This window comes from Syzygium oleosum, unplaced genomic scaffold (assembly GCF_021117445.2).
Source record: "Syzygium oleosum isolate NSW1041296 unplaced genomic scaffold, Sole_v2.1 Sole_v2.07, whole genome shotgun sequence".
Classification (NCBI taxonomy): Eukaryota; Viridiplantae; Streptophyta; class Magnoliopsida; order Myrtales; family Myrtaceae; genus Syzygium; species Syzygium oleosum.
Genome location: NW_026607491.1, coordinates 6,660,676 through 6,685,832, shown reverse-complemented (window position 1 = coordinate 6,685,832; position 25,157 = coordinate 6,660,676). Strand labels below are relative to the sequence as shown.

Here is a 25,157-nt window from a genome sequence, read left to right as displayed (position 1 = left end):
TCAAAATTCAATTGACCCATGATTAATTATGTCGGTAAATGTTTAATGTAATCTTTCCGTTTGGATGGGAATGTTCATCGAAGGAGATAATGTCAACATAGAGTGAATAGCGTGTGCATAGAAAAAGGAGCATTGTATTTACTTTTTGTCATTTCAAGTGAATATTTATATATACAAAGTCCATGTGCATAATATTTTTCATTTGATGTAAATTTTATTAGATCAGTGTTTGTATAGCATATTTTATTAATGCTAATAACACGATGACATTGAACATACTAAAATCGTTTAGGATTTGATTGAATTAATTGAAAGTTCAAGAATGACATTACACGTTAATGAAAATTTAGAGGCCTAATTGAATGAATCGAAAGTTTAGTAGTGAGATTACACACTGGTCAATAGTTTAGGGACTTAGAATGTAATTATCACTTTTTAACGGTGTTAGAAGAACACTTGTGAAGCATGCTAAAAAGCAATAACATGTTTAAATAGTTTAGGATCTAATTGAACTAATTGAAAGTCGAAGAATTACATTACACACCGAATAGAAATTTAGAGACCTAATTGAAATCAGTTGAAAATTTAGTAATGGGATTGCACATCAGTCAAAAGCTCGAGGACTTAGAATAACATTGTTTTGAGATCACTTACTTGTTAAGCAGGCTAAAAAGCAATAGCGTTCACTAGATCGATGCTTATGTTATTTTACTATAGTACGTGTAAAATAACGATGGACATGTTGATGCTTTAATTTATTTTTCGTTTTCTAAAGTAGACGGATAAACAGTAGATATGTTGACTCGTCATTTTTGAAAAATCCAACTCAGCATATAACAATTTATGTCATCACATAAATTCCGATCTGTAATTCGAGCAAACAGAAAGACCATATTGAGCATTTATCGATAATTTGAGGATTACATCGAACAAATAAGACGTGTAAATATGACATTGGACATTGGGTTAAAATTCAAGGATCATTCGCGTCATTTTTCCTTTTAATAACTAAACGCTTATTTCGAACAACAAAGAAGTCCAAAAGGAAACTCAGGGGTCAAATTGATAACGAGAACAAATTTGCGGGGGGCACAATTTTAATATCCTGGAACTTTCGGGTCGAGCGAGAATTAACCCAATCAAGTCGACGTGGCTGAAATCGCAAAATCGAGAAAACCTCGCAGCTCGCAAGCACTGAAGCCACACAGCACGAAAGGTTCCTAACCCTCGGTCCTTCAAGAACGTACGAGAGAGAGAGAGAGAGATCCGGCGACGATGACGACGGCGGAAGCGGAGGCGCTGGACTTCGAGCCCGAGGACGACGACCTCATGGACGAGGACGGCGCCCCCGACGCCGACGCCTCCCCGCTGGCCCCGCTCCCCAAGCTCAAGTCCGCCATCACCGGCGGCGGCGGCGGCGCCGGCTCCTCCTCGCTCGCCACGAGGAAGACCAAGGGCCGCGGGTTCCGGGAGGAGGCCGACGCCGAGCGCAACAACCGCCTCGCCGGCCGCGACTTCGACTCCCTCGACACCGACGGCGGCCCCGGCCCTCTGCGATGTCAGTAGCCCCTAATATTAATCTTCCTTTGCGGTCGCTGTGCCTAGGAATTCATGCTCGTGCTCGTAGATTGATGCGTTCAATGTGCCGTCGCTTTTTACGTCAGATTCGAACTTTATTTCCCAACGCTAGGGTTTGGGTGGTTCCATGTGATTCTTCGATGCTTAAGTTCCTTTTAGATTGTATTGCCTTGTCCGCTTTGTTCGGATCGATACCGGTGTAGGATTTTTTCTTCTTATGCTTTTTAAGCTGAGCGGGATGATGTAGGGGACCAGTGGGAAGATAACTGCACATGATAGGACAAAATCAATGTCATCAGTGATCAGTGTGCTACGATGTGCTGATGAACTGATGGGTGCTGATTCGCGAGCTAAGTCTCAGAGGAGATGCAAAAATGGAATGGGAAAGGGGCACCGGTGGGTGGTGGACAGTGTAGATTTATGTCATAAGTACGTGCTAGTTAAGGCGTGAAATGGTATCGTTTGCGTGGCCTCTGTGTAAGAGTGATTTTATGTGGGGAGGAAAGAAATCCGGGTTGGTTTATGGCAGAATCGAGATGAATCTAATTATCTCGGGCAAAGTTGAGTGAATCTAACAACCTTTTAAAGAAAAACAGTGAATCTTTGCGAGGAAATAGAACATGTCTGCCTTAGCGCAAGGACCAGGGACGAATTTTTTTGGCCATTCTCTAGTAATGTGCAGCGGCTTGGATGCTATTTCGATGGACGACTAGGTGAATGAATTTCCAGGAAAATGTAAAATCTTCTGGATATTGCCTAGCATGCCAATCATTCTCTGTGATAGTGAAGCCTACAAATCCAGTGAAGTTGACCACCTTCATAAATCGGTCTACTATTCTGATTTCCGTTGAAATTAAAAATTCACAACGATCCTGATGGGGCTTTCAGCTGAAATCAAAAGAAAAATGTACAGATGCCTTTCATTCTTTACAGAGAAAATTGTCATTGCCCACGTATGATACTCGAACTTGATTCTTGAAATTTGCCCTTGTACTCTTACTTTGGTTCTAATGGACTGCTATATATATGATGAAGGAGGAAACTGCTGAATCCTGTTCATATCTGGTTTTCTTTCTCTACTTGTAAGTGTTTATCGGAATGTTTGACGATTACAGCCATTGAGGGATGGATCATTCTTGTGACTGGAGTGCATGAAGAGGCCCAAGAAGATGATCTGCAAACTGCATTTGGAGAGTTTGGAGATATCAAGAATTTGCATTTAAATCTTGACCGGCGAACTGGATTTGTTAAGGTAAACAATTTCTTTGTCCTTGGCTTAGTTTTTAGCTTATCTCATTTAAGTCTTTCTGCTCGGCAAACTCTGCGGTGATGTTATCTATTTAATAGTTGCAAATTAGTGGAAAATAGTGCGATGGAAAAATAAGGAAAACGGGGTTTTGGACTTGATGTTTAAACTTGCTTATAGTGCTTAATGTGAGTGGACTTTTGGAAATCATCATTCACCAGAATTTTAAGTGGGTTTCAGTTTTTAGCGTAAGCCATTTTTTTGCTATGTGATGATATCTAATTGACATGGAGTGGTTCATCTGTGGGAAAAAAAGGCGAAAACCAATCTGGGCAAAATCCCCAAGGCCCATTGTTGTCCTCGTGTTCTTTTTATTCTAAACCTCACCGGAAGGCAAAAAGCACTCTCGTCTTTAGGAGTTAGGACATATCTTCATGCAATAGGATGGTTAAACTGTCCATTAGTAGCGTTTCTTTTGGGCTCCCAAATCTCTTGCAGCATTTTTAGATTTTTCACCGGAACGTATTAACACATATGAAAAAAACTGTACAACAGAAAGTTGTTAATGCTTTTCAACATAATTTCCCATGCAAACCCCAATTAGGAAACTGGATAATTCCTTAGAACAAAAACAACCTTGACTTATATCTACCTTCCAGATAAGTTTGATACAATAATCATAAAAGAAATTGGACAAGCCATGCTTCGTACTCTCTGTAGATATAATCACCTCCACTACTCAGTGGAAACAAAGAGAGACGTGATGAGGAACATAAGCCTCTTCACTGTGGATGCAGTTGTTCTTGTTGGTACTTTGGACATGAATTGTTCTAATAGCTTATTGTGGATTCCTTCTCAGGGTTATGCGCTCATTGAATATGAGAGCTTCGATAATGCACAGACTGCGATAGCTCAGATGAATGGGACAGAACTTCTCACCCAGATGATCAGTGTTGACTGGGCCTTTAGTAATGGACCTTCTGTCAGGAGGAGGAATATGAGGAAAAGGAGGTTTGATTCTGGACAAATACATTAGTTTATAAATCATCAAACTATTGCGATTTCTTCCTGCATTCAGCCAAATTGCTTGAAAATTAAAAGGAGATCAACGTGAAAGTAAAATAGGGTCCCATATCTTCCATTCGCACCATGACATTATTGTAACTAAAAATCCCTGCTTGCTTTCATCTGATAATCTTAATCGGAGAGGTTTTAGTAGATCCCCAGATGTGGCAGTCACTTTCCATAGTTTGAGTTGAGTCTGAAGCTTGAATGTTATTTATGCTGTATATGCCTTCAAACTTTGCAGGGAACCACGAGGACATCGCTCGAGGAGCCCCAACAGAAGATACTAAGGGCGACCTGGGTCTTTAATACCATGAGGATGTTTGGATCTTCCGCAAGAACATCGTCTTCGTTTTTATTATGAATCGAGAGATATATGTTTTTCGTGATCTGGAATTAGCAATGTTTGTGTTTGCTGAGGGCTCCGTTGATATTCTAGTCTCGTGGTGTTATGTGATGGTTGTACTAACTACTGGAAGGATATGTCTCCTTGCGAATGACTGACTTTCTTTATTTTGGTGCCATGAAGTTTCCCATTACAATTCTAGCTCAAGCATCTTGTCTAAGACAATAACCCCCATTTTGTGATTAATGACTTTATGACTAAATTACCTCCTCGGTCGGGAATGACCACGACTCGGGTGAACGTCTGTAGCACTATCACCATTTCTTCACGTGTTACTTAGTTCCTTCGGCAAAGCACATGCATTGAGCATGTCTCTCCATTCTGTTTTCTGGAAAATTTTGATTGCTGACCGAGTTCCTACGAGGAACCCGTGAATAGGCTTCCAGCGAATGATGTTGCATTCGCTATTCTCTTTGTTCGTTGGTCGATTTGGCGGGCTATGTTATGCAGCAGAACAAAAGGCTTTGTCTGCTTGAAATTGCCCCATTGGCGACTCATCCGCATATGATGTGATGTTCTTTCGGGCCCTGATCTGCTCGTAATGTTTGCCAGCTTATGTATGATCTGGGGAATTCGCTAGACTAGACGGTGAGGCAGCTATTGAGGCCTGATCACTCTCTTCCCGAGAAGGTGTTTTAGAGGTCCTCTAATGGAAGGATTGCGTGGGTGCACTGCACGATCACTGGCAATGTTCAACTAGACAATCAGATAGTAAATCAAACTAAGCATTAGGTGTTCGGATGAAGTGGATGGTTTGTTTTTCAAATCGAAGCAAGCAAATGAAATCCGTAACCTAAACCGATGCGACATAGGTTCGATTGGTGTTAACTTATCATCATTAATTTCCGGAAATAATTTAAGAAACAACTATCATAAGTCCAAACCTAAGAGTATTGATTATTTCAACTGAAACATACGTTTATAGATCTAAAGGACAGGGTTTGTTATGAAATAATCATATAATGATGGACTTTTATTATGTATATCTACAAGCGGGAATTAAAAAAAGACACAGGTAGCATTCATTTAAGGAAATGAATTCGTTAGATAGATATTATTCATCTCGAGACCATTTGCGTCAAACAACAAAAAACAAAAAACCTTTACATAGGCAGTGTCTAGAGTTTAAAATTTTCATTCGTGGAAATGGCCGTGTAAATACCCGTTCCAAAGATCAAACCGTATCGACTTTGCTCTTTTGTGAAAGGGAACCAAACAAACTAATAACGGGTGATGAGAACTTTCTGGAGAACCGTACCTCAAAAGTTAACTATCAGGTGAAAGAGTGAATGGCTGTGTACGTTTCGTACGTATATGCGACCTTAGATTAAGTTCCGTGAGCTGTAAGTAGTATCATAACAGCAGCTGATGTAAAGCATATCGAACTCTCATGTAAGATGTGAAATTCGAGTTCCATATCTCACAACGAGGATCACAACAAACATTCCTTAATGGTATTTAGAATTCACCCTCGTGCAATGGAAGCAATCCCAGGAGGAAGAAGAAGGAAAGGTCATGATGGCGGTTCCCAGAATAAACTGAGTCGCTCGGTACCAAGAAAAGCGAAGGAGGAGAGGAAAAGATAGAAAAAACGACGAGTACAGACGGAAGTCGGTGTTAAAGTCATGGTCCAGGGGGGCATTGAATTCCTGAGGAAGGCCTGAGTACAAAAGGACCCTTCTGTTCAAATCCCTTGAAGAAGTTGCCCAAAAAAAATAAAAATCCCTTGAAGAAGAAAAGAGGAAGGTCTCATGCCGACCCAATACCCAAAAAAAACAGGGAAAACAAAGCTTGATTGGTGATTGCTTTCAAATCTTTGTAACATCAAGACACACTTCAGTTCCACCCAAGTCAGGGACCGAGATCTTTAGAGACCCTCTTTCGGGTTAAAGTAGCGAATCTTGTACATAAGTGTCTCCAAAGTCCAAAGCACTTGCTAATCATATTTAGTAAGAAAATTTTTCATTGCCAATGCACCGATGCACAGCACTAATTAGTAAGGGAGAGAGTGCTTTGGAAATGGCAAATTTCCTTGATTTGGGTATTCAAAAAGAAGAAAAAGCCCTGAAAAAAATATTGATGGCATTAAAGTTAGGCTGACGGGTATTAGTTAGGGAGGCGGGGGGCTTTTATCACTAACGAGCCTGTCTTGTTCAATGGCGTTTGGGGATATGGGGAGAGAGCCAGCCAATTTATTTATTAGGGGGGGGGGCCATCACTGCGCGGCGGTACACCCGGGGGTCGCTTTCAGTTCTCGCCCTGCACCCCCTCCCTCCCCCACGCATTCAATTCCCTCGCTTGCCACCAGCATGACATGATCTGTCCGCACACCCACCACCATAATTTCCCAAAAAGCAAAGCAAAACCAAAGCAGAAACGAAGGAAGAAGAACAGAGAGAGAGAGAGAGACTCGTTTGTAGTTGGATTCGATTGTGTTGCACTTCCCACACATTCATAACGATACGGACGTGTAGCTGTTTGGTGACTACTAGCCTAGCGTCTTCACTCATTGATTCGTCATTATTCACTATATTACCACCTCCTCTGTTTCTTTTCTTTTCCTGCTTGCTTGCTTGCTGTTTCTTTCGGCCTTCTCATGGGCTACTTGATGAGTTTTCTGTTCTCTTTCGATAAGAAAATTTGAAAGGGGCGCACTCTCTTCTTCCTCTCTTCTCTCTTCTTCTGCTTTCTGCTTGGTTCCTCCGGTTTCGGCTCAGCGTTCTCATCTGGGAATCCATGGAGATAGAGGCGGCGAGCGGCAGCGGCGGCGGCAGCTCATACGAGAGGGAAGCATTTTCGATGGGAACGTTTCTGGTTTGGGAGGATCTAAGTGTGGTCTTGCCACACTTTGGTCATGGACACACCAAGAGGTTGCTTCAAGGCCTCAACGGCTATGCTGAACCAGGTCGCATCATGGCCATCATGGGCCCTTCTGGGTCGGGTAAATCCACCCTACTTGACTCTCTAGCAGGTTTGATCTCTCTCTCTCTCTCCGAATCTATCTATATTGCAAATAAGGTGGTACATACATGCATGTGCATAGAAGATTGGATAATGTCTTTTTCGGTAAGTTTGGACTATTCAGGGGAATTTTCCTTTGCTTTCTTGAAATGGTTAGAACAAGAGAATCTTGTGTCTAATAAGTGGTTTCAGTACCTCCTCTGCTTTTAATTATTCACCAACTAGAGAGTCACGACAATTTCTCTAGGCATGTCCAAAACAAAGTGTTATTATCATTCCTTTTCGCCTTTGAATTCCAACCAAATCGTGGTGAGAGGGTTCTCTCCGTTTGAACATCAAAACCTATATGAAAACAAAAGCAAAAGAAGCCAAGTTTTAGACTTAAAAGTGGTGACGGCACTTGGGGAACATTTCTTATTTTGGCTCATCTTTGGTTTCTTGATCATTCCAATGGTTGGCTAAGGCTAGCACCAGTTCAGTTGAGCCAAACTCGAGGTTCATGACAGTCCGGAGCGTCGACGAGAACATACAAAAAAAGAAAATCTAATATCAGCAATCCAAACTTCTGTTGAGTTATTTTGTATAGTTCATGTGGCCTTTGTTTTTTTTTTTTGGTAAAGTTCATGTGGCCTTTGTTCATCATTAAATAAACCAATTCAGCTAAACTTATACACTTCCAGCCTAGAAACGTTTTAAATACATGGATGAACATTCTTTGGCTTAAAATCAACTACTTCTATTTAAATCGGGTTTTATAATTTTGAATTTTTTGAAACATCTGGTTTGGTTAAGGCGAAGTTTTCCTAAATGGCAGCTCAGCAGAACCTTATAGCAATCTTAATTTATTTACTTGCTTGTAGCATCTGCATATATTCACCATATGTAAAGAGGCATTGACGTTACTGCAGGTAGATTATCCAGAAATGTGATCATGACTGGAAATGTTCTCATTAACGGGAAAAAGAAGAGACTCGAGTATGGTGTTGCGGTAAGTGCTAGTTGTTGCTCACTCAATCTATGGATAAGTGGGGTTGGCGCGATTACACAATAGATTCAGGTAGAACTCTTAATTGAAAAAGTATTGCTGCTGACCTGGAGATCGTAGAAATTGAGTTGACGAGAGAAGCCAATGCGCTCATGACATGTTTTGACACCTGCAACAATGGTAAACTAAATGTCACTAGATTATAGGACACTAAAGTGAGTATAAACTATAATACCCAATTTTTCCAATCTTAAACCATCTTCTTCATCACCCATGTTCACATGTCCCAACTGTCAATCCATTCAAAAAAGTCCATTCTTTGGTCAATAGAAATGACAGCTAAAACTTGAATACACCGTATAAGCAAGCAAAATGGCAATATCTTTTCTGAACGATTGAGCTTTTGTGTCATGTTCAGGCCTATGTGACTCAAGAGGATGTCTTACTGGGAACACTAACAGTTAGAGAAACCATAAAGTACTCGGCTCTATTGAGGCTTCCAACCACAATGAGCAAAGATGAAGTGAATTCTATTGTTGAAGGAACAATCATTGAAATGGGTCTCCAAGATTGTGCAGATAGAGTGATTGGCAACTGGCATTTGAGAGGAATAAGTGGTGGAGAGATGAAGAGACTCAGCATTGCGCTCGAAATCCTCACCCGCCCTCATTTGCTCTTCCTTGATGAACCCACGAGCGGTCTGGACAGTGCTTCAGCTTTCTTTGTGGTCCAGACTCTGAGAAATATTGCTTGCGATGGAAGGACCGTGATCTCATCAATTCATCAACCGAGTAGCGAAGTCTTTGCTCTCTTTGATGATCTTTACTTGCTGTCCGGTGGTGAAACTGTCTATTTTGGAGAAGCAAAGATGGCTGTTGAGGTATGTGTAGAAAATAACACTGAAATTTCACGTTCCATTTTCCATGGCTTTATATGGAACTTCTGCATTGCTTGGCTTTCCTTTGGTCTCGATGTCTCCGAAATTATCCTGAACCATCGTGAGAGTCATGTTATTCTGAACAATTTTGTCCACATTTTTGTATCAAATCGTAACTCTTCATTTGAATTTCAGTTTTTCTCTGAAGCTGGCTTTCCATGTCCAAGAAAAAGGAATCCTTCAGATCACTTCTTGCGTTGCATAAATTCAGACTTCGACATAGTGACGGCCACACTGAAAGGATCTCAAAGAATTCGTGTAAGTATTATATGTGAGCAGTGGTGTGGTTTAGTTGCAAAGCCCAATATTTGGGAAGTGCTTCAGAGTAACATAGACTCACCAAGTACCTTTGATCTATGGATTCGCGGTTGCAGGATGTCCCAAACTCATCAGATCCTTTCATGAATCTGGCAACAGCCGAGATCAGAGCACTGCTGGTTGAGAAGTACAGGTGTTCAAAATACGCAAAAAGAATTAAAGCCAGAATGGGAGAGATAACAACTACTGTAAGCTTCTCACACTTAGCATTGAATCAAAGTGGTTGATATTCTTTTGAAGAACAGAGTCACTCGAAAAGTATGCTAACCCTGCTTTAGAGTGAATTGCACATTTTCACAAAATGACACTCTAGAGAAAAGAGTAGCACCACTGCACCAGAAAAAACAAGCTAAGCAGCCTTCTAATCATCCTCCTGCAATACACCCCGGAAATGTGGCAGTCACCAAACACTTTTGGGACAAATTTTACTAGCGATAGTTGTCACTGAAAAAGTTTCTCTGTAGGATGATGAATTCTAATGGAGTGGGTAGGTAAATACACACACACACACACACACACACACACACATAAGTATGCATACATATTTATGTACAAGTTACACTTCCGCAGAAAGGACATGATGTTGAAAAGAAAAGTGGGAGCCAAGCAGCATGGTGGAAGCAACTTACGACTTTAACACAGAGATCACTGGTAAACATGTCCAGAGATGTAGGATATTACTGGCTAAGGATAATAATATACCTGATTGTATCAGTTTGCGTTGGTACCATCTTTTATGATGTTGGCAATAGCTACACTGCAATCCTGGCCCGCGGAGCTTGCGGTGCATTCATATCTGGCTTCATGACATTTATGTCCATTGGTGGCTTCCCATGCTTCATCGAAGAAATGAAGGTAAGCATATGAAGGTAGCAAAAGAACAAAGAAAAGAAACTAAGCATCACGGATATGCAGAGTTTTTTAAGAGTTTCTTCCGACTCACAAACAGGTTTTCTATCGGGAAAGGCTTAACGGATACTACGGCGTGGCGGTGTACATCATCTCAAATTTCCTTTCTTCATTCCCTTTCCTGGTTGCCATAACACTAACCGCGGGGACTATCACCTACTACATGGTGAAATTTAGGACGGGCTTTTCTCACTACGTGTTCTTCTGCCTCAATATCCATGCCTGCATATCTGTCATAGAGAGCCTCATGATGGTTGTTGCATCACTAGTTCCAAACTTCTTGATGGGAATCATTACAGGAGCTGGAATTATAGTAAGAGAATATCCAACATTTCATGCTTTGATATGACAATTGCATCTTTACGAACAATTTGGGGTCGCTGCTGCAGGGAATACTGATGATGACCTCTGGATTCTTCAGACTTCTGCCAGACCTTCCAAAACCCTTTTGGCGGTACCCAATTTCGTATCTTAGTTACGGCTCATGGGCTATACAGGTACTTCGATGTTAGAATTATAAAAGAAGCGGCATAAATGGATAATAGACAGAAGGAAAAACTTTTAAGACCAGAAGTGAGGTACTTGATCACTCAAAATAGGCTAGAACAAAGCTGAGAGTAGGAGCTTAAGATTAGCCATCTTGATTATTACTTGTTTTCAAAAACTAAAAAATTTGTTTCATTGTTTTGGCTGCGATTCACAAAAGGCTCAGACACTAAATTATGTGGTAACACATTTCGGCATACGTTATCTAAGTCTCATTTTCCTTGTTAATTAATCAACAAAGAGGGCAGTTGAGTTTGTTTAAACACCTAATGAATATTTGCCATGCCATTCAGTACAAGCATTTGAGCAAAACTTCTCCATACCCCTGATAGTATTTCAAAGTAGAAGCAGAACCCTTTTGATTCACAAAATCTCCAAATGCTGTCTCTATGCAAATATAAAGGCAAAACCTCAGTAACTTCGCGCGACTCTACTCAAGAGGGACCATCAAGGAATATGACTCCTATATATCGCCTAGTAATTTACTGACCAACACCAATTCCATGTGTAAGATTTCAAAAGGAAGATGTTGGTTTATAGATTTGTTGACATCATAATGCAGATAGAACTACTTTTCTTCCCTCTCAGTGCTTAATTTTGGTATGGTTTTTGTGTAGGGTGCCTACAAGAACGACTTAATTGGTCTTGAATTTGATCCCTTAATACCTGGCGAGCCAAAACTGAAAGGCGAAGTTATCATCACAACTATGTTTGGGGTTCCACTGGATCATTCCAAGTGGTGGGATTTGGCTGCTATCTTCATTATTCTCCTAGGCTACAGACTTCTCTTCTTCACCATCCTCAAGCTCAAGGAGAGAGCTTTTCCTGTGTTTAACAAGATTTATGCCAAGAGAAGTCTACATCATCTTGATAAAAGGCCTTCCTTCAGGAAAGTACCCTCTATATCTTCCAAGAGGCACCAGCCACTACATTCACTGTCTTCTCAGGAGGGCCTGAACTCTCCACTCAACTAAAAGCTTCGAGAAAGCTGGAATTCCCAATTATAGTGCAGCATTTATGGTCGTGTAGCTTGTAATTATTTCTTACAGCGGACAGATGAGTTTACAATTTTTCACTGGGCATTTGTAATATCTTCTGGCAACACGAAAAAAAGCCTAAGAGTTTCAAATATGTAATAATCATACTATGCCAACTCTCCAACTCTTTCATCATGCACGAGTTTAGGAAACTATTATGCTCGAAAAGGAGCAAAATGATTCTCCTAAGCTGAGATTTGCAATTGGTAGTCTTATAAAAGCCTGCTCTAATGGCAATCTAAGAGGACTCATCACCATTTGAGACGAAAGAGAAGCTCCGTTTGAACTTCCTAATAGGCTCTTCAATCCAACAAGAACAATAAACAAGTCTTATTCCAGTAAGTGGGGTTGGTTAATGTGCATCCCTCACACTAGCGCGCTATGTTTTGCGTCAAAACTTTGCTAAGCTCAGGGATTGTACCATAGGAGCCTTTTGTTTTCGCATGTTTGTCTAAGGTCTGGAGATCAATCGCATTTTCCTAATCCTCCCTTCCCAGAAAAGAAGAACGCGAAATTCCTTTTCATTTCACATGACCAGGAAATTTAACAACTGGAAAAAAGATCTTTCATTATAGTCATGTTCCACATTTTGTTTTCATTTTTTTTTTCAACCTGTATCTCCACCATAATATCACGGATAACATTTATATAGGATGCTTTCAGTGATATCCGAAGAGGGTAGAAAAGGGAGAACTCTGGGATGTAATAGATCATCAAAAGAGCACCAGTTAAATACTTGATTCGCAGTTGTCCAGCCATATTTAGAGGACAAAACAGAGAAGGGCCCAATGGTCTAGAATGCCAATGGAACAGTCCTTTTCTCTGCTTAAGTTAACCGGAAAGTCTCTCGGTGGTTGGAACTAGTTTTTTTTGAGCTTTTGTGTGTAAACTTGAGGCCACTAATTGCGATTGTGATGGCTGAACCAGTAAAAAGACAAAAACAGTACGCGAACTGTCTCTTCATGTGCAGGCCATGTGAACTTTTGTACTGGAATCTTCTCTCTCCTTGCCTCGCAGTTACTATTGAACTTTAACTCTCTTCACGGTAGGTCTAGAGCATTGGTTATTGTACTAATTTTTTTAAAAAAATTGGGAAAGGATGGTTGCTGTTTGGCTTCACCTATTAACTACACCTCTGTACCATCCTTGACCATTAACGGTAGATTTCTTGACGTCTTCTTGCTCGGCATTAGCCTAGTAATATTTAACAGCAACTAAATGAGAGACTTTGCTATAGAACACCGCTTCCTTAAAATCCCTCGTAGGTCTCTCTTTATTCTTTCAAGTTAAAGGTCCTGCACTTATCATTTTTCCAGTAACCAAGGGCCTGTCTTTAAACATACCATGGAGATAGAAAGTGATGCACAGGATGGTGGTTCTGACGGTTCAACTCCTGAAATGAGCTTGGAAGAAGGTAAAAATGAAGCTATGTACTTGGTGTGGGATGATCTTTCTGTGATACTGCCGAATTCTGGTAATGGACATGCGAGAAAGTTACTTAAAGGGCTCACTGGGCACGCTGAGCCAGGCAGAATCATGGCCATTATGGGTCCATCTGGATCAGGGAAATCAACTCTTCTCGATTCACTTGCAGGTTCATTCTCCCCCTCTCTCCTATAGCTCTGTTCCCTCACTGGGCATGCTGAGCCAGGCAGAACCATTGCCATTATAGGGCCATCTGTTTTTCTTTTTCTTTCCCCCTCTGTTGAGAAGTGACGAAGTTGGTGCAGTTGCTAGATTCATCATCTGTCATGTAGAGAGTCCTTGGTCTAGAAGAACTTAAATAAAACCCTTTGGTTTGCTTCTCTAGGCAATGCACAACAAAATTGTCCGCATTGAATACCACTAGTGCTACAATGGCCATACTGAAACCTCCAGAGATATGAGAACATTCCTTAAAGGTCAGCAAAGGATTGAACCCCAAGGAGCAAGAGAACTAGTCCATCCTTAACATCCCAAAAATATTTTTGTCATCATCAAGATTTTATCACACAATAATGCAGATACTAAGTGAGAAGCAACAAACGCTGACTTCATGGAAATAAGACTATCCGCGTATATACTTATTTATCAATGCAGGCTATCCCGTGTACCAATTTGCTGGTACATATACTGAATCTGCCAAATCTGTTTTGATGCAGGAAGACTATCAGGAAACCTTGTCATGACTGGGAATGTTATCCTTAATGGGAAGAAGAGGAAATTAAACTGTGGTGGTCTTGTAAGTGATATTGCATGATTTCACTGATTAGCCTTCATAATCATTCTAACATAGTTAAACTGGAACAATCAGCTAAGTCCTATAGCAGTTAGTCAATTAAGAAATCTTACCAGCATACTGGGACCGAATCCTGTCATGTCCTCCAGTTGACTTCCTGCTTTACCATTTCATGGCTACTGACGAAGATTAAAGTGACTTTAAGAAAAATAAATGGCTGTCTTTTCTCAAAGTTTCTGTTAAAGATCTCATGAGGATATCTGAAAAAGAAACATTCATCTTTACCATGTTCCCATTTTGTTGCAGTACAAGTGAGACTTGCCTATTGGATTTTGTGATGGTTGATGTAGCTTGAACCATTTGCACATGTTCTCACTCATTTCAGTCGCTGCAAATTGCTTTCACGCCTCATCGCACCTTGAGACCACAAATTTCACACTTAGCACAAGCAGAACTTGAATTAGGACTATAAAATAACAACAAACAAAAGTACAACTCTAGGGGCATTACCTTCTAATTCAGAGTCTCCTGCAATATCAGGCTTATGTAACCCAACATGACGTGTTGTTGGGAACTCTCACAGTCAGAGAAACAATAAGGTACTCTGCCGACTTGAGGCTTCCATCTACCATGACCAAAGATGAAATAAGTGGCATCATTGAGAGCACCATTGAGGAAATGGGTCTTCAAGATTGTGCCGATCGGCTAATAGGAAACTGGCACTTACGAGGTATAAGTGGAGGAGAGAGAAAAAGGCTCAGCATTGCTCTGGAAATACTGAAAAGACCAAGCTTATTGTTTCTTGACGAACCCACCAGTGGCTTGGATAGTGCTTCAGCTTTCTTCGTAGTTCAGACACTAAGAAACATTGCTCATGATGGCAGAACAATTCTCTCTGCAATCCACCAACCCAGTAGTGAAGTTTTTGCATTATTTGATGATCTATATCTTCTTTCTGGTGGTGAAACAGTCTATCTCGGAGGAGCAAAGCTGGCAGTAGAGGTAGAAATATGTAATGACTTTACATCTTCAACATTATTACAAAGTTTTGCTTACAATGAGATCATATTTACTGGAGTTCCATCTATGCCTCTCCAAGGAGGCCGTCCAAAAAGATATAATATGTAAAAGATGATAAAACTCATATCCTCTTGGACAATTTTGAAATGCTCCTCTACTTCAAGTTGTTTTGCTCTAGTTGACATAGTGAAGAACAAAACCTGGTCCAAAGAAGTTAAAACGCTCATATTCACAGGAGAACATTGCAAAATTTTCTCAAACTAACGTTTAAATTTTCAAACTATCTGAAGAGTGTGTCTCATGCATGTGATGTTTCTGTCCATGTGGAAACACAATTTCAAGTCATTCAGTACTCTCGACTTCGTACTCGTTCATATTTGCCTTTTCATTTTTCTTCCACAGTTTTTTGCTGATGCAGGGTTTCCCTGTCCAAATACAAGAAATCCTTCTGATCACTTCCTTCGTTGTATCAATTCTGACTTTGACACTGTTGCAACGTTCATGGGATCCTGCAGAAAACATGTACGTACATAATCACAGCTTCAAATTTCTTTCACCTGTATTAGCTTCTGAACACAGTACCAGGATTGTTGTAAGTCACTTCGATATTGAGACAGAATGAATGCTTAAGATAGACTCACATGTGAAAAAGACAAGCTCAAGTTTTTAGACTGGAGATGCTAATTGTTGTCTGTCGTTCAACAGAAGATGGAATTTCAGACTTTAAAGGCTGCTTCATTGTGTAGTGATAATTAAGCAGCTCTTTCAAGAAACTTTACAAGCACTAATTGCAAAGCACTTCAAATTTTTTTCGTGTCTACTTCTTCATTGACATTATGGTTCTTATAAAAGACTTCTAACTTTTCAACCAAGGAAACCCAGAATGTGTTGGATCCAGCTACAATATTGACGACAGCAGAAATTAAAGCATTGCTCATACAGACATACAGGGGATCGGAGTATGCATCAAAAGCAAGAGCTAGGATTCAGGAGATCTCACACATCGTAAGGGACTTGAATTATTTTAAGTATACTGTAACATGTTTAACACTTTCTATTTCTACCAATTTACGTCACCAATATCACCAGCCACATTAGCATTATCAAGTTACTTAAATTATCAAGAAAATGATATAATTCTACATAAAAGCAGCAAATCCAGCTACTTTTCTGATTACCATGTTTTTGCCAGAGCAAGAGGGACATTTAACACCTTTGGATCATAAGTATCTGACTTAAATACGTATTGAGGAGGACTTGCTGCAATTTTTATTCAATCAAGCATAGATTGACATACACGATAAACTAACCGAATGAAGCTAGCATTTATCTTGCATACAAAGAATACCGAGATTACCCTCACAACTTTTAAGTCAGGCAACCTGTGTACTATTGCACAAGAAAGATAGAACATCAAAAATAAGTTTGCCTAAACCTGCAGGAAGGGCTTACAGATAGGAGAAGTGAAGGAAGTCCGGCAAAATGGTGGAAGCAGCTTTCCACATTGACAAGGAGATCCTTTAAGAACATGTTAAGAGATCTCGGGTATTACTGGATAAGGATAGTGATCTATATAGCACTTTCAATTTGTGTTGGTACTATTTTCTTTGACATTGGAACAAGCTACACATCAATCTGGGCGAGGGGGTCGTGTGGTGCATTTGTCGCAGGGTATATGACTTTCATGTCAATTGGAGGCTTCCCATCGTTTCTTGAAGAGATGAAGGTAGTCAATTATTCTCATAGCCAAACAAGATTGTGACCCATGCTACAAAAGTGGAAGATAGTTTGAGCCATGATAATTCATTTTTCTTCTCCTGAAATAGGTGTTCTACCATGAAAGACTCAATCGGCATTATGGCATAGCCGTCTACATTCTAGCAAACTTCCTCTCATCATTACCGTTTGTTGCAATGACGTCATTTGCTACCGGGACTATTATATACTACATGGTGAAATTTCGGTCAGAATTCTCCCTTTGTTTGTATGTCTGCCTTGATCTTTTCAGCTCCATTGCTGTCGTAGAGAGCTGCATGATGATTATCGCTTCACTTGTTCCCAACTTTTTGATGGGAATCATTTTAGGAGCAGGATATATGGTAAGGATAAGTTTCTAGTTTCTCTCCGTCAGATTCTCATCTAGGTTCTGCTTTTGAACAAACCGAAGGTCATTTTCATTCTTTTCCAATTTCCTCGTACAGGTAATTGTGATGATGACATCAGGGTACTTCCGATCACTTCCTGATCTTCCGAGGGCATTCTGGCGTTATCCATTATCATACATCAACTATGGTGCATGGGCGTTGCAGGTGGGTTTCCTCAATTTGTATTTCTAACTTATCCAAATAGAGAAAAGTCCAAGAAGACCTAAATTTTCCGAGCAGTTATTACACAGTAGTTACTTTAGACACTAGTATGAAAAGAACTTGCTGCCACTTGGCAAGTCATAAAAAAAAACGACAAATTACTGGAAAGCATAATACTTCATATGTCAAAGGCCAGAAACCAGCTAAAAAGGCCCCCAATAATTCTCTCTTCATGAGCTCAAGCATTGTGTTGAAGAACAAAAGAACAGTGCAGCAGCATGAAGAGGGTCAAGCCATGCGTAAAGCACTAACATTAGGTTCAAAATGCATGGATAGATAAAACTAATTGGTCCTTCCTACATGCCACAGATCAAACCTAGGAAGCCAAGCGAACAAGATAAGTTTATCAGATTTAGATAAATGAAATTTGATTCAGCAAACAGTTAAAAAAAACCAAACAAGCATACGGATTGAGGCAACTCTTAACTAAAAATGACAGGAAGAAAGTTTGTAACCCCTTTAAATTGGAATATTTGACCATCATTCTACATATAAGTTGACAAAGTGACAACTAAATAGATCAATGTTATCCCAGCCTCCTTAGCATAATTTATGCAATTTCAATGGTTACACATACCTTTGTCAGTTAACCATGTCGGACCACTATTTCACTTTAGTAATGGTGAGACACATCACACTAGATCTCACGACTTTTGATTTGCAATGTAGGGAGCATACAAGAATGACTTGATTGGACTTGAGTTTGATTCACTGGTCCCTGATGGGCCAAAACTGAAAGGCGAACTTGTGCTCACAAACATACTTGGCATCAAACACAACTACTCAAAATGGTGGGATTTAGCAGCACTTCTAACCATTCTCATATGTTATAGACTTCTCTTTTTCACCATTCTAAAGTTCAAAGAGAGAGCTTCTCCAATTGTACGGACACTTCATGCCAAGAGAACTCTACGACAGCTCAGCAAGAGGCCTTCATTCCAGAATATTCCGTCAGTTCCTTCCAAGAGGCACCAGAGGCTCCATTCCCTGTCTTCTCAAGAAGGTCTTAACTCACCAATCCATTAAAGAAGCAAGAAAGTTCATGTCTCTCTGCTCAAATGACCAGTGGCTGACTAGTAGAGAATGCTCCAAGAGCTCTTTATGCTTGAAGCATCCCAGCAACAGCACATGTTATGCGTTAGACATTTATATGGATGTATGTTGTGTGTGTGTGTGTGTGTGAGAGAGAGAGAGAGAGAGAGAGAGAGAGAGAGAGAGAGAGAGAGAGAGAGAGAGACAATACCAAGTTTTTTGGCCAACATAGATAATACCATGCCGCGTAGAGAATGATGTGACAATCAAGGGTTTGGCTTTTTGTTTAAGCTCAATGATACCACTCAAAATCACAAATTTTAAAACTATTATAATAAAATTGAGCCATGCTCTTCAAATGATCTACTGCTGCGAGCCAAAAATAGAAAACTTCAGGAATATTGGACATCTCACAGACATCAATAAACCATTGCAAACTTCAGCTAGAGCTTATGTAAAGTTGGCAAGTTGCCACAAAGATAAGTCCTTTTAAAAGGCATAAAGCATCAAAACAATACACCCACCTATGGGTAGCTCAGTTGGTTAGGGCGTACTTGGGATTGTGTGGTTAGGCGCACTGGTCCCAGGTTCGATTCCCCAGCTGAGCACTTGTGATTTAAGTAGGTGGCCATGGCAGTGGGTTGCTGTGCTAGTCTCCCCCGAGGAATAGTCGAGGTGCGCGCAAGCTGGCCCGGACACCTTGGTTACCAAAAAAAAAAAGCATCAAAACAATACTGATGTAAGATGTCTTACCAAAATAAACAGTCGGGCACAAAGCTACGACATAATTTTTAAGCACCTTTTTGTGGATGTTTAATGGTCATATGGTTGGTATTGCTACAGCAAGCAGTCCAGACTTTCAAGTCACTTGACAATGGAATGTCCAAATTTCTTCCCTAGCAAAAAGAACCTTTCGGGATTACATTGGCACACTGTAGAGCAAATAAGTCTGGCACTATCACTAGCGTGGTTTCATTCTATTCTTTTGTTGTTTCTAACTTTCCCTTTTTTCAAAAAATTTAATGAAAAGGATGGATATTCCGGCAATATGAAAACTTACTGCATTGGCATTTAAGCACAAAGTGAGCACATACCTCAAATGTACACTCCATTTGAAATATAAATCTCTCACAGCACTCCTGCCCTAAGTTAGTAGACTTCTGTGATTACAATATATTTCACACAAATAATTGTCAAGAATCATCATATCTCATGCACCTAAAACCATTCCCACAAACCCAAAGGGCCACCTGCTAACCGATAAGGGAGACTTGATTATCAAAAGAGTGAAGCTGAAGAACCGCAGGTGCCGATGGGAGACGAAGTTAGCTAAGTTCATGAGAAAAAGTGAAGGAATAAGTACACCATATGTTGCTATGTTCCAACAAATATTATATTGAATGCTAACACAATTTTGAAGGTTTAAAAAGCAAGGTTATCTAAAGCATAACAATAGAATAGAGTGGATAAATAAGATAAACTTAGATACAAAAATTTCTCCACTTCCCGATAATCTCATTCAAGCCAATTTCCAAGTTGTGGAGGAGGCTACATAATATGGAAAATTTAGTAACCTAATAAAATGCAATAAGAAACCAGAAGGAGAAAAAAACAAAGGCATCAGGAGTTAAATTATGTGATGAATCTGACTGCATCTTCAATCAAGAAAAAAGGGACCTCTAACTTCTGCTTCTTTATATTTTCAGCCTTGAGGGGAACTTAACTTCCAGTTTTAATTCAACTATGTTACATTTCCTTTGGTCAAGGGAAGACTCCAAAATGCAAATTATCAAGAGCTTGCATTAACAAAAGACACAAAAAGGAGCTATATTTCATAGAGTTTTGTGGGGGTAATATGACCCATTTGATTTATTTGCGGTTACTTGTGCGAACTGCTGGTGCTACCTTGGTAAGATCAATTATGCTTTTGTAAAAGGGGCCACCAATCAGTACCAGCACAAGACATTATCACATGAAAATAAAGTCCTCTATTTACATCACTCTAGATTGTCTAAAAAATTACACATAGCAAAGGTGCTGCAGAAATAATAAAAGATGAACTAGGGACAAGGAAAACCTATACGATAATTCGGAATGAGAAATCAGTCTTACCAGCTCATTGCTCCACATCTGTTTTTTTTGTCCCGGTCCCCTTGGGCACTCAGAGCTTTCTTTTGATGATGTTTGTCACTTCCTTTGCAGACAAGCAAATAGAAAAGACTGCTGAAAAGCCATAATATTGCTTTATTATCTTTGATCTTATTTCACACATGATGCTAAAGACTACCCAAGTGGAAGAAACCATCGCCTGTAATCCACATGACTGTCAGGTGAAAGGAGATATGATTATGAAATGTACCATCATTCTCAGCAGAACTACTACCTGTCAAGAAAACTATATAACTCCATCGTGTCTCCCCCCCCCCCCCCCCCCCCTCCAAAGAAAAAGGCCGTCTCTAATAACGATCGACTTTCCCACATCCCTAGCAATGCACCTAACAAAAAAATCCACAGTGGAAAAGGGAATAAAGCCATCAAGAAAAATACCATAATACTATAAAACCCGTGATAATGAGTAAAACAATCCGATAAACATGATGTTAGCTCATGAGAAAGACACATGTTTCAACAAGAAGAAAATGAACTTGACATTTTGGAAAAAAGATAAAGTTTATCGTTCCTTAAGCGTGTTGGTTCCACAATCATAAGAATTACAATCAAATGTCAAACTCAATTCAATCTCTCAATAATGATTCCTAAGTTATGTAATTTTAGGAGTTTCTCTTGGTCAGTGCTTTTGTTCAGTGGAGCCACCATTATCTACGTGGCTGTCATACCCTTGATAAGGGATTTCGATCAAAGGCTTCGGGATTGGACGTCCTCCAAAGTCACTCGGAAAGCATTCAAACTTGGGACCAAAGTTGAACCTGACGACACAGTTTGGTTCATTTGGAAGAGTATACATTGAAGCAGCCGGGTAGTACCGACCTCCATACAGATCTTCAAAAGCAAACCCTTGACAAACTCCATTTCTGAAAAAAGAAATCTCACTTCCTGCATGCACAGAATGACATGCGTCATAATAAGGCGAGCACTAATATTGAAAATCAATCTGTGGCTAGCATTAGGCTCTCCCTCAAAGAACAAATCAGACAAACTATTCTTCAACAGAAGTAAATTTCAAAAAACATAGCAACATCAGTATAGGAAAAGCCTTCGTCAACGTGTCCATCTCAATTATGGCGATGTCCAACCTCATTTGATTGATATATACCATAACAAAGTCTAGGAAACTAGAAAACTCTGACTGAACCCTCATCTCCAGACTATGCTTCACATGATCATAAACCCATAAGCTAAGATCTTCTAATTTTTGAAGGGATGATATTCAACATAAGACCCAAAAGGGATGGTGCTGTTTTATGTTGGTATAAAAAAGATGTCATATTTGTACAGAATATATTGGTCTACAAGCAATGTTTTCGGTTGGCGATACATATTGTGTGTTGGTTTTCTGCTGAAACAATGAGTTAAACGTACAAAACCATATTGCATAACTCTTCCAATCATAATGCTATAGGCTCCTGTAGTTTATTCAAAAGCAAAATAATATGTTTATAACGAATCCAATGAGCCAAGGAATATCTATCTGGCATCACCATCATGAACAGCTGCCGTTCCTGAAAAGATTTTTCCTTGACATATTAACTCGAGGGATAAACTTGCAAAACAAATGTCTCCAACATGCCGACATTCAAACATAACATCCTTGAATTGAAAACTGGAAAAGAAATAAAAAAAAGGCAAGGATACTACATTCCAAATATAAGTAACTTTCTTGAACTTGAAAACTGTTTTACTTCTGATATATGACTTCAAAGACATAGAGACAAGGCAAAAGTCAGCCACATATGCAAGTAATGAGCATGCGTAAGCAATCAACGTATCTGTAAAAGCAATGGCTCTCTTCCTGTGGAGATTTATAGTTGTTGATATCAGCTTCTAAGTAGAGGAAGAACATGGATATGCAAAGATAACACTGGATATAGGGCTACAATGGCAAACAATGGCTAACTTACCCGGTACAACTTTCAGGGGATCTTCTTTTGGATCGGCCATGCAAACATATCTCTGACCCTTGTACCAAACCAATTGTGGCGACTTCGGCGCATATAATCCCCCGTCAGGCAAATTTATGTAAAATCCAATGACATCGCCTTCTTTATACCCTTCCTCCCCATATTTCTCTCTCAGTGCCTTATGCACCTTACTTCCATCAATGTCTCTATACCCAAAACTGTTCCCATCATACCCAACTGGAGCCTGCAAGTCCCCCTTCTCCGTGGACCATCCCAACCTGGTATGCCCTGTCTCCCCCAATCTCTCCACCTTTATCTCAAAGTACCAAGCTCCTTCAACTACTCCTCTTGTGGCTCTCACCATTCTATACCCCTTGGAACTGCCTGCACTCAATCTATCCTCGCTTAATTCTACTTTCTCGGCCTTATAAACCTTCGACAAGCATATTTCCATGTCCGGCGCATCGTCGTTTCTGTCCGGAAACCTAGGGACAGGAGCTATCAATACGGTGTCCTCAGCAGGCACATTGTGGCTATTATTGCCGCCGCTCTTGTTCTTCTTCTTCCCTTTCCGCGTAGTCTTGGTCACCCACACATTGCTGTTCTTCTTCTTCGATTTCTTCCCACTGCCCGCGCTCGAACCAGTCGCCCCTGCAGTTTTCAAGCTGCCATTGAGAAAGCCGTTGGCCTCGCCGTTACTAACACCTGCTTCGAGCAATGCTGATTGCTCATCATCCCCTGACAGCTCGCGCTCGGGTTGTTGTTGGTCTGGTGCCCGAGACGCGAGCGACGACAGATGATTCTGTTTCCTGGGAGACACCACTTCCCCTTCTCCGTCCCCGTTGTCTTCCTCCGCCCTCATTCGCTTCCGAGATCTAAAGGTGTCGTCGGAAGGAGGCGGCTCCTCCGAGGACAAATCCTCCGACGCAGCCTCGGCGGGAGGCTCGGGCTCGGACGCTTGCTCCGCGGAATCTAGCGGCTGCCCATCGGTGGCGGTGGTGGCGAGAGAAGCGTTCATCGATTCGCCGTCATCCTCTTCTTCTTCTTCTTCTTCTACTTCTTCTTCCGCGTTTTCCTCTCGGTAGGTGTCCTTGGGAGAGCCCGTGAGCGAATGCATTGAGAAGGAAGGAACGTAGGTGAACGAATCGACAAGGAAGCTGGTGATCGGAGCTTCGATTCGGAGACGATAATCGACGTCGTTGCGGAGATCACGCCACTACGACGGCGGTCGGAGAAGCGAAGAAAGAGGAGAGGGAGAGAGAGAGAGAGAGGCGATGTGCTGCCGCGGTCGTCGTCGCCGTCGCCGTCGCCGTCGCCGTCGCCGTCGCTTCGCAGTTTCGCAGTCGGAGCAGGAGGAGCGTTGATGAGCAGAAGAAGCGTGCGATGCAGCTGCCAGGGGAAAATGAGAAGGACTCGAAATTAGTTGGGCTGGTATGGGCCGGGCCGGTCCAGGCCCAGGACCATCCTATAATGGGCCGGGTCGATTCGGGATTGGGATTGGGCTCGGGCTTGGGCTCGCCTAGCGGTCAATTAAACTGGTGTTGACTCGTTGTGCACGCGTGAGAATAAGAAAGGTTAAAGTGAGAGCTATCTCAAAAGAGAAAAAGGTTTTTCTTTTTTAATGGAGAAAATGGGTACGGATAATAAATATTTGAATAAAGAAAATGGGCGATGGATAAAAATTTAAACCATCGACTTTTTCTCATCGTTCGACGACGCGAAGGATGGTTTGAGAATGAATAAAAAAGCGAGACGAAATGGTCTTTCGATTTCGAATATTTGGCTGTCGTTGAGACGCGCAAATTTACTCACGCGGTCATCGGTTAGTTGCGTATGAAGAGAAAAAAAGGTATTTTTTTTTGTAAAAGCATTGGATGATTATTCGATAGATTGGACAACATGTATGAATTTGAGTGGTTTTTTTTTCCAACAACCAACCCGCCCGCCCGCCGACCGCACTTTCTTCGTGCTTTCTTTGTTTATTTATTTTTTATTTAATTTCTGGTCTGAAATTTTTGGTTAAGCTTCGTGGGAAGACGGACGGAGCTACGGTCCAAGGTCAGCCAATAACTGAAAGATTAATTATAAATGGGATGCCCCAAAACATTAGGAGCATAAAAAATCTAAATGGAAGAAAAGATAGCAGAAGCTAGCTGACCTACTAGATCCTATACATAAGAAAAAAAAAATTTGCTAGAAATCCTTTACATAAAAAGAAGGGTACCAAACCTTCGGTTTTCGAAGCAATTACAGTGGAAGTTTGAGCTGTTTTGTCCACTCCCTAATAAATTTCAACTAGTTCCAAGAATTTCAATATTGATTTGATCTCGTCTTAAGGGCCAGGGAAGTTCTACTTGCATTCTAATAATTTTCTTTTTAATCTTTTTAATTTGTTTTGGCCATGGACTATATAATAAATGCATACTTTGGTCAAATATTCTATGAAATATATCA

At 40.6% G+C, this 25,157-nt stretch overlaps 4 protein-coding genes and 2 long non-coding RNA genes across 9 annotated transcripts; 3 read left to right on the top strand and 3 right to left on the bottom strand.

Annotated features, from left to right (window-relative positions):
* The first annotated feature begins 1,181 nt into the window (after positions 1–1,181).
* On the top strand, positions 1,182–4,413 carry LOC115674095 (RNA-binding protein Y14A). Its single transcript, XM_030596430.2, has 4 exons — positions 1,182–1,558; positions 2,694–2,830; positions 3,684–3,835; positions 4,134–4,413. Exons 1-4 carry the CDS (start codon positions 1,276–1,278, stop codon positions 4,177–4,179), a joined length of 618 nt encoding a protein of 205 aa, XP_030452290.1. The 5' UTR covers positions 1,182–1,275; the 3' UTR covers positions 4,180–4,413.
* Positions 4,414–6,655: 2,242 nt separating this feature from the next.
* Positions 6,656–12,140, top strand: LOC115674038 (ABC transporter G family member 15-like). The gene is made up of 9 exons (XM_030596357.2): positions 6,656–7,266; positions 8,165–8,244; positions 8,660–9,121; positions 9,314–9,436; positions 9,553–9,684; positions 10,067–10,351; positions 10,446–10,718; positions 10,795–10,902; positions 11,569–12,140. Exons 1-9 carry the CDS (start codon positions 7,032–7,034, stop codon positions 11,923–11,925), a joined length of 2,055 nt encoding a protein of 684 aa, XP_030452217.1. The 5' UTR covers positions 6,656–7,031; the 3' UTR covers positions 11,926–12,140.
* On the bottom strand, positions 7,287–8,660 carry LOC130138689 (uncharacterized). The gene is made up of 2 exons (XR_008817021.1): positions 8,349–8,660; positions 7,287–7,598 (listed from the first exon to the last, which is right to left on the bottom strand). It is a non-coding gene; the product is annotated as an uncharacterized LOC130138689 (long non-coding RNA).
* Positions 12,141–13,181: 1,041 nt separating the features above from the next.
* LOC115674029 (ABC transporter G family member 15-like) lies at positions 13,182–18,762 on the top strand. Of its 3 annotated transcripts, none has more exons than XM_056313545.1 (9): positions 13,182–13,582; positions 14,130–14,209; positions 14,747–15,208; positions 15,629–15,748; positions 16,109–16,231; positions 16,668–16,952; positions 17,053–17,325; positions 17,428–17,535; positions 18,262–18,762. In XM_056313545.1, exons 1-9 carry the CDS (start codon positions 13,333–13,335, stop codon positions 18,616–18,618), a joined length of 2,058 nt encoding a protein of 685 aa, XP_056169520.1. In that variant the 5' UTR covers positions 13,182–13,332; the 3' UTR covers positions 18,619–18,762. The 3 variants fall into 3 exon arrangements, with proteins under 3 accessions (XP_056169520.1, XP_030452205.1, XP_056169521.1); XM_030596345.2 differs by having other exon boundaries at positions 16,100–16,231; XM_056313546.1 differs by lacking the exon at positions 14,747–15,208 and having other exon boundaries at positions 13,183–13,582; positions 16,100–16,231.
* On the bottom strand, positions 14,465–15,067 carry LOC130138688 (uncharacterized). Of its 2 annotated transcripts, XR_008817019.1 has the most exons (3): positions 14,934–15,067; positions 14,717–14,831; positions 14,465–14,623 (listed from the first exon to the last, which is right to left on the bottom strand). It is a non-coding gene; the product is annotated as an uncharacterized LOC130138688 (long non-coding RNA). The 2 variants fall into 2 exon arrangements; XR_008817020.1 differs by having other exon boundaries at positions 14,465–14,831.
* Positions 18,763–21,275: 2,513 nt separating the features above from the next.
* On the bottom strand, positions 21,276–24,019 carry LOC115674080 (protein TRAUCO). The gene is made up of 2 exons (XM_030596411.2): positions 22,704–24,019; positions 21,276–21,678 (listed from the first exon to the last, which is right to left on the bottom strand). The coding sequence occupies exons 1-2, from the start codon at positions 23,818–23,820 to the stop codon at positions 21,413–21,415; spliced, it is 1,383 nt and encodes a 460-aa protein (XP_030452271.1). The 5' UTR covers positions 23,821–24,019; the 3' UTR covers positions 21,276–21,412.
* Positions 24,020–25,157: the final 1,138 nt, after the last annotated feature.

What these genes read in the sequence shown, in the direction of transcription:
- LOC115674038 (XM_030596357.2), top strand. Translation starts at nt 7,032, where the DNA reads ATGGAGATAGAGGCGGCGAGCGGCAGCGGCGGCGGCAGCTCATACGAG. An exon ending in TGGGAGAGATAACAACTACT is followed by an intron (nt 9,685 to 10,066) that starts GTAAGCTTCTCA and finishes ACACTTCCGCAG; the next exon opens with AAAGGACATGATGTTGAAAA. An exon ending in GCTTCATCGAAGAAATGAAG is followed by an intron (nt 10,352 to 10,445) that starts GTAAGCATATGA and finishes ACTCACAAACAG; the next exon opens with GTTTTCTATCGGGAAAGGCT.
- LOC115674029 (XM_030596345.2), top strand. Translation starts at nt 13,333, where the DNA reads ATGGAGATAGAAAGTGATGCACAGGATGGTGGTTCTGACGGTTCAACT. An exon ending in TTCAGGAGATCTCACACATC is followed by an intron (nt 16,232 to 16,667) that starts GTAAGGGACTTG and finishes CTAAACCTGCAG; the next exon opens with GAAGGGCTTACAGATAGGAG. An exon ending in CGTTTCTTGAAGAGATGAAG is followed by an intron (nt 16,953 to 17,052) that starts GTAGTCAATTAT and finishes CTCCTGAAATAG; the next exon opens with GTGTTCTACCATGAAAGACT.
- LOC115674095 (XM_030596430.2), top strand. Translation starts at nt 1,276, where the DNA reads ATGACGACGGCGGAAGCGGAGGCGCTGGACTTCGAGCCCGAGGACGAC. An exon ending in GGCGAACTGGATTTGTTAAG is followed by an intron (nt 2,831 to 3,683) that starts GTAAACAATTTC and finishes ATTCCTTCTCAG; the next exon opens with GGTTATGCGCTCATTGAATA. An exon ending in AGGAATATGAGGAAAAGGAG is followed by an intron (nt 3,836 to 4,133) that starts GTTTGATTCTGG and finishes CAAACTTTGCAG; the next exon opens with GGAACCACGAGGACATCGCT.
- LOC115674080 (XM_030596411.2), bottom strand. Translation starts at nt 23,820, where the DNA reads ATGCATTCGCTCACGGGCTCTCCCAAGGACACCTACCGAGAGGAAAAC. An exon ending in TCCCCTGAAAGTTGTACCGG is followed by an intron (nt 21,679 to 22,703) that starts GTAAGTTAGCCA and finishes CTGTGCATGCAG; the next exon opens with GAAGTGAGATTTCTTTTTTC.